This window comes from Melitaea cinxia, chromosome 3 (genome assembly GCF_905220565.1).
Source record: "Melitaea cinxia chromosome 3, ilMelCinx1.1, whole genome shotgun sequence".
Lineage (NCBI taxonomy): Eukaryota > Metazoa > Arthropoda > Insecta > Lepidoptera > Nymphalidae > Melitaea > Melitaea cinxia.
Window position 1 is genome coordinate 2,970,846 of NC_059396.1, and position 12,361 is coordinate 2,983,206.

Genomic DNA, 12,361 nt, shown 5'->3' on the forward strand with positions numbered 1-12,361 from the left:
ATAATGGGAGGCCGTACAAGCGACATTTCTTTAACTTAAGAGGAAAGGGTACCGGGTCTTTCTCCATACAAACGTAGTCGACTGTTTTCTCCCTGGATAATGACACTAGATCAAATATTTTTGTGACATAGAACTCTTTGCTGCCATGACCATGCCCCTATGTTTTGATTTTTTTCATATTCTTATTATCATAGGAATTAGGAGACTTCAAAAACTCGAAATATTGCATAATTTTTTGTACATTTTCAGACACTCATTAAAAAAAATATATGCATATTTTCAAAAAAATGAAAACATAGGGGCATAGCCGAAGTCTTCTTTTATTTTCTAAAAAAATTTTTTTTAAAAAATTGCCATGTTTTGAGGAGAAAACAGTCGACTACGAAACACTGTTTTGGTCAAAAATTATATACCTAAAACGGTCTGAGCTGCAGTTGTCCCTTTCTTGCTTTTTGGGGGATAGGTCTGGGGGAGGGAAGGGTCAAAGCAATACGTACATACGCCAGCGAAGTGATGCCTCATAGTCGACAATTATATCGATACACTAGTGATGTTATTTTTAGTCGATATTTTCTAATATTCGTATTAACAAAATTAAATAATTTCTCTTTTCATAACTACAATAAAACCGTATTTGTATATGCGGTTTTTATTGTAACACTGTGCAAACCTGGGCTAACGAAGGGTTTCGCTAACAAATAACAATGATAATTATGGTAAATAACTGTGTTGTTTGTTTTTGGTATCAAAAGGGCTCAATACAAGGATTTCAAAAAAGTATATTATGATTATTATTACCGTAATACTAATAAAAATACAATAAGAAAGTTTAAAAAATTAGGACTGCTCTTTCCCATGCCTATGCCAAGCAAGCTGCGAGCCGCGCTTCTTCCTCGCCTCCTAGGCGAAAAACAACTTCGGGGTTTACTCTTTCCAATATATTTTTTTATCAATTTCGGAATATTTTGTAAAAAGCTATGCATGGTCAAACATAAATAAATATAGGTACGTAGCGACTTTAGAACCTCCTCTGTTTTTTTTCATCGGTAAAAAATTGCTTAGTTGTTTTCTTGACATTACTGAGGAGCAGATTATTAAATTTGGTCGAATCTATGTACCTATGCGATTCGTATTTGGACTTCGCAAATAGAATCATATTTCTGAATTGCGTAAAAAACTCAAGTGGCTCCACTAGCGTAGCATTCCTTGGAACCCCGGGAACCTTGGGACCCTGTATCAAAATTAGTGGGGGGCAGGCAAATGATGGGTAAAGATTTCTCACAAAAAATGCTTGCATTGAATTAAAATAAATATTTATTGATTATAAGTTATAACTTCCTCCTAGAATAGACAATAGTGAGTGTAGTCTGCTGTAGCTGTTCCTGTTCCATCGATATCCTTAGGTAATTTTTTATCAGTTTTAGTTTTGAAAAACATCAAGTTAATACCTCCGGAAAATTGGATGCAAGGCTATTGAATTTTATCAGTAATAATTCCATGAGTTCTTTAATGGAATGAATGTTTTGAATTTCGGATTTTAAGCTAATTTAAAGCGCTTGTAGTTCCAAGCAAATTACATACATGGCTCATGATTATGAGTTTCTGACAAGTCGGCTGAGGGTTCGAGGTAGAGCGAGAGTATGTAATCGCTTAAATTACCAAGCAATTACTAGGATGATTATTACATATCTAAGGAAAATAAAAAATTAAAATTAAATAAACTTAATTAATATTTGCTAATAGTTGAAAATTGATTTTTTTTTATATTACCCTTTTTTACGAACTTGATGCTTAATTAATTTTGAAGTCAAATAATTATAGCTTCATTCAAATATTTTTAGTACAGTTCCACATATTTTTTTTTATATCATCAATACAATACGACATAATTACAACTACCAGTAGAATATAAAACTCGTCAATATCACAAAAAGAATTTCATCATTATTCTACATATATTTTGTTTTACTTGGATACGAATTCATAGTTGGTTACACAATTCTGTTTCAGACGGTTAGAAGTTAGAACTATCATACACACGTACGCGCGATTCGCCAAAACAAACAGCTGTCAATCGCACCATACATTCTCCATGTCTACTAAATGTTATGCGAAAGTAATGTTTGTTTTGTACCTATATTTACTAACTAAATGTTCCTGATGTAGATCGGTAGGTAGATAGGTTTTAATATGTCGCAAGCAATTTTTTTTAAGTGAACCTTCTTTACGTACTCTTGAGTTGTTGAGTAAGCTAGTGAATGCGTGACGAGAGCGTTACGAAAAGTGTGATCTGGCAAGGCGAACGGAGCAAGAAAAAGAGCACACTTTTTTCTCTCTTTCTCTTATAGCTAGTTACGTTTTATATATCTAAGACACTGCAGGCCTGTTGCTAAAGAAGTTTTGACTTCAGTCGTGTGGTCTAAAGTGCACTCGCTTTTTTTTCTATTATAGGTACAAAGCGTTCACACAGCAAATTACAGTTTTATTTTACAGGTTTTTTATACTTTATATCGATCATTACATTAATTCAATGTAAAAGACGTTAAATTATTATTTTTATTATTTTATACTTTATTGTACACCAAAAATAAATTAAAAACATAGAATAAAGATAGCTACCAAAGAGCAACACGGGGGGAGTAGCCATGTACAGGCGTTCCCCTCTGTCAAGGTATAAGGCCAAATGGCCATATGCGTACAATAAAACTAGTTGCAGCCGCACTGATCACTAGACTAAATCTAGTTGCGCGATTGAATCAACGTCCTTCAAAAAATGCCAAATTGTTCGGTTTTTTGCTTCAAAAAAAGATCTGCCACGTCAAATTTACTAAAACATGGCGTTACCTTTCATACGTAAGTATTTTTTAATCACATTATTACTTGTATACTACTTTTAAACTTTTTTTAAACTTAAAAATTACAAATATTATCGGTCGTGTTGACTCGATTTGTTTACCAACACCGGCCGCTCGCCTTCATACAATATGCGGATCGGTCGAGCGACTGATCGGAGTCTATTTCCGAGAAGTCACTGTCGCCGAGCGATAGTGTTGTTACCGGTTTGTTTGTAGATGGTTATCGATAAAAAAGCAAAGGCAAAAGAGGAAACAGACATTTTTGATATTTTGATTTATTTAAAATATTATATTGTAGCTTTTTTTAATAAACATAGTTGTATAATAAAATTGCATTAAATTAAATATAATACACGTATTATGAGTATTAATACATTTTACTAGAATTACTTAATGTGAACTTCCACCATAATGTTTTATATAAAAATTTGGCATTTTCTAAAAATCCAAATTTAAGGGATACATGGAAAAAAATGGTAATAACAGATTAACCTGGACGCCCACAAAAAATAGTGTGATTTTTTCAGATCATATCAATAACACTAACTTTCAAGTGTTGGCGAACAATAGAAGGATTAGTCGAGGGCACAAAACCAACACTAACGCCACACTGTTTTTGTCCCGTAAGTTTTTTTTTTTGTCTCATGTACAAGGTAATCAAGATGGTTCACCTTAGAACTGATAGGTTCAGATTCAGAGTCATCAACAAATCATTCAATCTAGCAGATGACAAGCTATCATCTTATGATGCCATTAGTGCTACGCTCCCTATTCCTGATTCGTTGACATCACAGTGTACATCATCAACTCCTCAAAATGTGGGTTAATTTTAAATCGTTTATTGTAGACTGGCATTGTTTGGCACAACAACGTTGCACCAAACGTATTGTGACATAATTATAATAGTTAGACATATGCTGTCGCGACACTTTTAACCGACTTCCAAAAAGGGAGGAGGGTCTCAATTCGAGTGTATTTTTTTATGTATGTTACTTCAGAACTTTTGACTGGGTGGACCAATTTTGATAATTTTTAATTTAATAGAAAGCTGATGTTTATCATGTGTTTGCGCCTAAATTTCATCGAGATCTGATAACATCTTTTTGAGTAACCTTTGATAATGCGTATATATTACATATATTGTATTACTTGTCGATGTAATTGAAGTCAGTTTTTTTTTTTCGTTTATGAGCAAATACAATTATAGTAGATAATGATGTATTCTACAAAGTCTTACTACATTTTGTATTTCTATTATCATTAGTTTTTGCAGCGCACGCAATGTGAGGAATTTTTTAGGATATTTTTTTATCCTTTGGGATACATTATTGGAGTTTTAGTAAAGATCCCTAATATTTTTAAAAATATAGTATAACCTATGTCGCTCAAGGATAGTGTAGCTTCTCAACGATGAAATAATTTTTTGAATCGGTCCAATAGTTTCGGAGCCTATTCAATGCTAACAAACAAACAATCAAATCTTTACTCTTTATAATCATTTATTTTAGATGAAGATGTTTGATTTGTAGTATATAATAAATTAGGTCTATCTTTATAATAATATCTTACCTTTGTATCACAGTAAAAACATTATTTCCCTAACCGAGTAGTTGAATTTATCGATAATGCATATCGACAGCTGTTACAACCACGGCTGTTAGCAACTTTTTAGTGTAGTTGCGGTGTGTCATTATACTGTAATGACACAGAATGTATCTATGTGTGTGTGAAAAATGTAAGTGTGATTTTAATTTAGTATGTGTGAGTTTCGTAGTGACAGACGATTATTTTTGTGTGGGAATTAGATAAAGTGTGCATGTGTGTAATTTCCCCCCGCAAAAAATGACAGAAAGTTTTGTATCGGTAACAAACGCAATGGCCACTCCCCTCCGTGTTGCTCTATGATAGCTACAGATAGTGAAGTACAATAGGCAGACTTATGGCTAATTAGCCATTTCTTCCAGACAACCCAGTTTAAACTGCTAATCTGTGTGAGTTTGATGAAATTATTCATGTCAAACAAAATGACATGATTACTGCGTGTTATTTTAGTTGCTAAAATTTAGCACTTAAAAGCCATTCATTTTGTTGAAACCTGGCTAAAAATTAGTTGTCGATTATGTAGCAAAATACAATTAAATATTTTAAGTAAAATGTTTCACCTGCGCCATACATTAATTACTTATCAACATTTAAGTATTTTGTCGTACAGTCTTTGTTTTAAATAGAATGAACAATTAAATAGAATAGCGGAAACCGTTATAAAAACTGCAGAAATATTTTAACTAGGGCTGTCAACAACAGTTTTAATAATTACAATTAGGGCCTGTTTCATCAGTTGTGGATAACGCTATTTGACAGTTTATGGTATTCAACAGTTTTCGACATATTATTCTTGTAATCCCACGATATAAATGAGATACATATTTCTATTCGCAAGTGTGAATCTAAAAGTTGTAATTTATTAACCGAGGAGAACAAGACCTAAAGACCCAGGTTGCTGTTGGTAAATTCTAATCGTAACTTTATGCAGGATAAACTTTTATATTATCCACTTGTAATAGATCGCGTTGTGCGTGAAATAAATTCCTAGCCCATTTTAAAATTTAACTTTGTTTAAATAGACTAGATACTTACTTTAGTACATAATGTAAATGTGGTTCAATGGCCCAATTGATAAATATTTTAAAGTTGTGCGAAGTTGAGTTAATAATCCATCCAACATTGAAATTTCCAAAACATCGTAACTATACTATAGTATACTTATATTAACTGAGGTAGGGCACAGCAGGAATTTCCTGCTCAAAATATGGAGCAGCCCGACTGGGGTAGTACCTCGACTTTACAGAAGATCACAGCAAAATAATACTGTTTTCAAGCAGTATTGTGTTCCTGTTGGTGAGTAAGGTGACCAGAGCTCCTGGGGCGATTGGGGATTGGGTCGGCAACGCGCTTGCGATGCTTCTGGTGTTGGAGGCGTCTATAAACTACGGTAATCACTTACCATCAGGTGAGCCGTACGCTTGTTTGCCGACCTAGTGACATAAAAAAAAAATCTTAACAATTTTATAGTAAATATTAATTACTAAAAAAATTATTTTCAGCGTTCCTTCTATGCGACCGTCCGGTTATAATAGTGAACGTTCAATGCGAGGATCGCTTGAGCGAAGAGGATGGCGCCAAGCTGAAGGAGATAGCTGACCTCGCGCTCGCCAGCAGGCTGCAGCTGGCTTTCTTCGGCGAGTTCGTGAGATGGGAGAACGTTAAATGTGAGTATTTGTTGTTTTAATATTTTTAATAGTAACCAAAAAGGCATCAAGACAAACCATCAAGAGAATCTCTCTCTGTCTGTTTTTAATAATGCACATTCTTGAATGATATTCAGTTTATTAATTTCAGATTTTATCGTTTACGAACAAATAGATCTCTTATCTTTATAATATTAAAATAGACTAGATTGCTGTCCGTGACTTAGTCCGCTCAGAATTTAATAAAACAGTATACTCATAGATATTATACCTGTTACTTTTTTACACTTGCGAGTAAAAACATACAAATACATGGACAGACATTTTAAAACATTGTTTCTCGAGCGATTCGTTCATTTTCGTTTAGTAAACGTTTTTTTTACATATGAAACAGACAATTTATTTTTATAAATAGACGCTGACGTTTTATATCACAGCTAGCCGCGAAATAGTTTGTATTTAATTTCGTATTTCCCAAACTTTGGAATCATCATTACGCTACTAAAATAAATGCTAAGTACATTTTAATATTTAAAATTAAATCAAGGTTTTAAGTTGTTTAAATGAAACCAATAAGTATATAAGAATCTCGTATGTTTGTGGTCGTACTACTTCGTAACGGCACAAAGATTTTACTATATATTTTGTAGGTATGAGAATAGGTAAAATATATTTAATACCAAAGTAAGCTAAACTTAATAGGCGAAGTGATTTATCTCCTATTTTTGTTTTTTTTTTTTATTATTTAAACTTTACTGTCAAACGGTTCGCAAGACAGGAAAACTTCTGTCGAGTCTGCTCGTATTATTCAAATTAAAATGATACAATAATTATATATTGGAAGATAATTAAAATTCATTGAACTGTTGACTTTTAACAGGTTTTAAAAATGGAAAATTCTCTATGTTATTGTGTATATTTTTATTATGTATTCGTCGATTCAAACCGGATATACATACTATTATGTTCACTTTAGGTATTACTATTTACTTACCGAATTTTTTAAAGTTGGTATTTCTAAAATTCGTTTTTTATTGCTCGCTCGCAAGCTTTGATTGAGGAAAACTTCGATTATACCTTTTTTTAATGTTTAAAAGAGGACGTTGATTTGTTTTACTTTTATAATTTCCTAAAAGTTTAGATTGTAATAGTTTAAGAAATTCGAATATGAGTAATAGATGTGTGTATAAGCATTAGTATGAGAATTATAGATGAAAATGTATGTCGATTTTTATGCTGCCTTATAGCAGTTAATGAATGCTTGGATACTACTTGGCAAAACCCAAAAGCAGCAAAGCAAACAAAATACTGCTTATAAGAGTTTGAGAGGCGGCCCATTTTTGCGTTCGCTTCAGCCTGTAATATCCCACTACTGGGCATAGACCTCTTTCCCATTCAGTTAGGTTTTGATAGACTTATATATTTTGTTATAGTTTTTTTCCCGATGTCTCCTTAACTCTCCCAAGTAGGCTATAGGTGGTAGGTAGGTGTGTGTATGAAACGACTCTCACAATTTTATAAATATAGTCTTATAGAATATTAACTCAATTTTTTTATAAATATAGTCTTATAGAGTAATAACTCAATTTCTAGACGGATATGAAAATTAAACCTTTACCTTTACCAGATTGTAAGTTATAATTTAAAAAAAAATATCATTGTGATAATCGCAAGCAATATTTGCAGCGGTTTTTTTACTACACTATTACAGACAAACAGTTTAAAGTTTTAAAAAGTTTATCATCTATTGATTGCTCTCATATTTTTTTTTATGTAAATGACTCGTACGCAGACGTTTGACTTTTACAATTTTATTGTATGTATAGATACTGTATGTAATATGTCTAACGCAGAACAAAGCAGAACTAATAAGTATTTCCGACACGCGGTTCTGACTCATAAATTAGTGCAAAGATTATTAGCGATAATGATGACTACATGATGAAAATGTTTACATTTGCAATAATAATACACACACAGCTCCTCAAACCATAGTACCTGGCACCTCCAAGAAATTATACAGATAATCCAGGTATTTAAAAAAAATGTAGAAACGTAAGTAGCGTAATGAGATATTTTCAAGGATTGTCATAAAACGTGGACAAATTGAGGTAGACTAGTTAGTAGAATATGTTATTCGTAATCAACGATAGCTTGTTCGAGTCTGAGTTAGAACTTTTTTCAAGAGTTATTTTTTTTTTAATTCGCCTCAAAGTTTGCTGTAAAAGGTAATGTTGTGAGAAATTCTACATGTTGTTATGTAGTATGAGTTGTATCACTGATTCGAATAAGTTAGCTTAGTTTGATTGATCTAATAACATTTCTTAAACGTTGGTGTTTTGTTAGGTACTTAAAGCGATCCACATAATATTTAATTTAGGACATTTCCAATGTATAGACAAATATTTAAAATTCTATAAAAAGCTTTCATTAAAAACGCCTAGTTTATTATATCATGAATAAAATAATAATAACCCTAGGTCTACCGGTTGGGAACCATTGGTACAGACAAAGTAAATAATTTATATACACATAACAAAAAACTTCCTACGACTTTATTGCGACGTTCTGTTCTAAAGCAACTTTAAAGTTATGTTAGGTTTTAAATTTCTTTTTTTATTTACCTTTATCCGGCTCACATTCGTTTGATTACTCTAGAAACACTTGCCGCCTTAGAGTCTACTATGGCTGCGTTCTTTTCTGCTTATTTCTAAAGACAGTGGACCTTCAACTTTTTGTCTCTATTATTCTTTACACAGACACAGGCTAGCTTGATTTAATCGAGGTTGAGTTGGTGCAAAATCTTGCTTTTACAATAAAGCTAAGCAAATATGGCTATACTTTTGAATGTTGGTCTAAGTTAATAAGCTTCAGTACTGTACAAAGGACCACAAAAGATAATATCCTGTGTTTGAGAACCGGAAACACGAAACATATGCACAAACGCCTAGAATACAACAATTCTATGATTGGTTTCCCTCGTATGCTTCGTGTTGCTCTACTCTCAAATTACCTGTTTCGTTGTATTTTCAACATGTATCTTTATTGTGCTCATAACTTCACGTAGAAATCAATTTTACTTATTCAATTCTTATGTATATATATATATATATAAATTTATTATTAAATATATATATATATATATATTTTTTTTTTTGTTATAAGTTTTACGCCAGAAGTCACATATTTATGACATAATCAGGTGTACTGACTAACTTAACTAAATATAAATTTAAACATAATTTAATGGTCAAGTAATAACTTGTCATCTTGATATAATTATTTATTGATAATTAATAATAAATTATCTAACGACATGAAATGATGACATCAGGCTGATAAGGAACAGTCGGCCAGCTGTGTGTTTATCTGTTGCAATGTAGTAATGATGAAAAGACGTCTCATGCCCTTTACTTATTTAGAAATATATATGTGTTATTTTTTTTTACTTCTTCCTTACACTTTCTCTTTATACCTTAACATGAATCTCATGTAAATTAGATTCTCGTGTAATTAGTACGATTTCAAGCGTTTATTTTGGAAGCCCATTTCAGTATTTAATACACAAATGTAATAAACGGTCGGATAATCCAGTTACGTTATAGTTTCACCTCTGAATGAAACGGAAATAAAATTTTGTATAAATCTTTATTTAGATAGTCTAAATGTTTCCCAAAGTCGTCACGCCTTAGGTATGCCTGCACAAATTATGTCCTTACCAAGTTGGAATATTTTTCTATGCTTTTTACTTTCTGAACACATTATGAGGTAGTCGTCATGATTGTTACTAAGTAAAGAGTTTGTTTGTCGTCCCTTTGTCCACTCAATTGCAAGTAGGTACGAATAGAATCTGCTTTGAACCTCAGAGGTTAATTAGTGTAATTAGGGTTGCCAAACGTTATATGAATTTTAGTAGTGTAGTTTAAAACAAGCTGTCTAGCGGAAATTACATTTTACCAATAACTCTTAACTATAGCTTTGTTCTTAATTTTGATCTTTGTTGTACTTTTAAGCATATATCATATTTTTTGTCTGATACGAATAAAACAATAATTGACGTTTTACTTGACAAATTGAGGTATGTATTTACCTTTTCTGTATTAATATTTACTAAATTTATTAAAAGATAAATGGTTGTCAAATGTATATTATATTAGATTATTTAATTAGACGTTTAAGTTTAATTTCTATATGTACATTACTTTTTCGTAGTTCGTATTTAATAATTGTATTTCGCCCAAAAAAAATTGTCAACCCTGAATATGACCATCAAAGATTTTCATACAGCGTAGGAATTGCTTGAGATTTGTTAATAATGGTTTACTTTATAACGATGTAATCTAATACTATTTTTTTTTTAATAATAATAATCTTTATTGTGTCTAATAAAGATTATTATTATAAAAAAAAAATACTATTAAACGAGCAATTCTTGTATAAATAATCTGAATCTCGGAAACGGCTCTAACGATTTTCATGAAATTTAGTATGCAGGGGATTTCGGGGGAGATAATAAATCTAGCTAGGATTCATTTTTAGAAAATATCGTTTTCGCCTGTTTTTAGGCAATGAAAAAATGGCTACAATATCGTTAGAATACGAAGGTAAATTTCGCACTTGTCAATAAAGTTGTTATAGCTCAGGTGGGAAATCGGTCGGTCGCAATCGACCTAAAAGACAACGGTTCAAATCCTCCCTTTTCCAGATCGATTATTATTTTTTCCTTTTTTTTTCTTACTGCACTCCTTATTTTTTATTTAAATAGCCAGCTAATTTTTTTATTATTATGTCGGTAAAATCGAAAAATATTATTCATATTTTATTAATATGTAATTAGTATTCAAATATGATTTCCAAAACACACGATTTACTAAAAAATACCAAGCTAAGCTCGGTCACCCAGGTTCTTATAATAATTGTCTGTCTGACCCATTGGCGCGGTTAGCATTAATCCTGCTTTCTTTCTGTATTAATTATTTTAAAAAAAGAAAAAAAAAAAACGGTATAATTAATCAAATTTGTCAAGAACGAATTCGGTTTTTTACCGTATTTCACGCTAGAGAAATCTTAAAATAGAGAGTACATCTGTTATCTAGTAATGATACACAAAATAACCCATTATTTGAAAACCAAGTCTAAAAAAAATTGACATACAAAAATACTACAAAAGATGACCTATTTAGTGAAACATTCAGTTTCCAGCGCTTCGAAAAAGATTCTTGACCTTTGACATTCGAGCTATGAAAGGTTTAAAAATACCCGATGTATTATTCATCTGCAGAAATTCTGTGCATAAACATTTTGATTAATAAGAGCTTTTATTAGGTATATTGAATTGCCTAGCTTTAATCTTTGACCTAGTTTATAAAGTTAACTTAAGAGGGTTCTCTGATTAGACGGTCTGATTTTTAAGCGTATTTTGGGATTTTTTGCGAGAACCAATGACGCGAAAAAACTTTGGACCAAAGTTTTAGCATTCTGAAGATACCTACGTCAAAAAAATGGGCGCTCGCCCCCTCCACACAATCAGCTGATCGGTTTTTCTGACACTAATAAAATCGGTGGTGTCTTAATCTGTAAGCATAAATGCACGGAATGAACTATTTATGGCAAAAAATAAAATAAAAATTGGATTTTTAACAGACTTCGGAACAAAAAAATCGAATTACATGTATTTTTGTCAACTTTTGTAAAAAATAAAATAGAAATATTTTAAATTTTGGGGTGATAATAGACCATTCCGTTCATCTGTATGTGTTGAGGCGACCACATAAATTTTAAGTGAGCAGTCGTGTCATTCTCGAGATATGATGAAAGAAAGTTTGAAAAATATAGTTTTGAGAAAAACGCCTTTGGAGTTTTAGGTACAGTTAGAACTATTAATATTCTAACTTACCTTTAATCTGCGATATTTGGTCCATAGAGAACACCTTCCTCCTCTTCTTGAAAGTCTTTCATAAATTTTTTCTGTTTTCTTTTTCTGCAATCTTGGCGTTTTTGGTGACATTACTGGCGCGCCGCTTGGAGCACGAGATCCACTTTTCGTCACGTTTTTCTACCTTAATTTGCTCTTTCCGTCCAATAAAGCTTCCCATGATTGTTTTTATTTTTTAAATTCTTGGGGACCCTTTATTGACTATTATAACAGCCAAAAAAACGTTGCAATTTAAACTACGTGCCAGGGTGACGTTATTTTGGGGCGAACGTCAGTGTTTAGTGGAACACTCTACATATTGTAATATCAGGAATAGCAATCAA

The 12,361-nt window shown here is 31.9% G+C and overlaps 1 protein-coding gene across 1 annotated transcript in view; it reads left to right on the top strand.

Moving 5' to 3' along the window:
- Positions 1 to 12,361, top strand: part of LOC123669303 (endonuclease/exonuclease/phosphatase family domain-containing protein 1-like) — a 50,633-nt gene that overhangs the window by 37,105 nt on the left and 1,167 nt on the right. Inside the window, exon 5 of the mRNA XM_045602915.1 lies at positions 5,960 to 6,124. Coding sequence (XP_045458871.1) covers positions 5,960 to 6,124 — 165 coding nt within the window. The remainder of the gene's footprint in view (positions 1 to 5,959; positions 6,125 to 12,361) is intronic.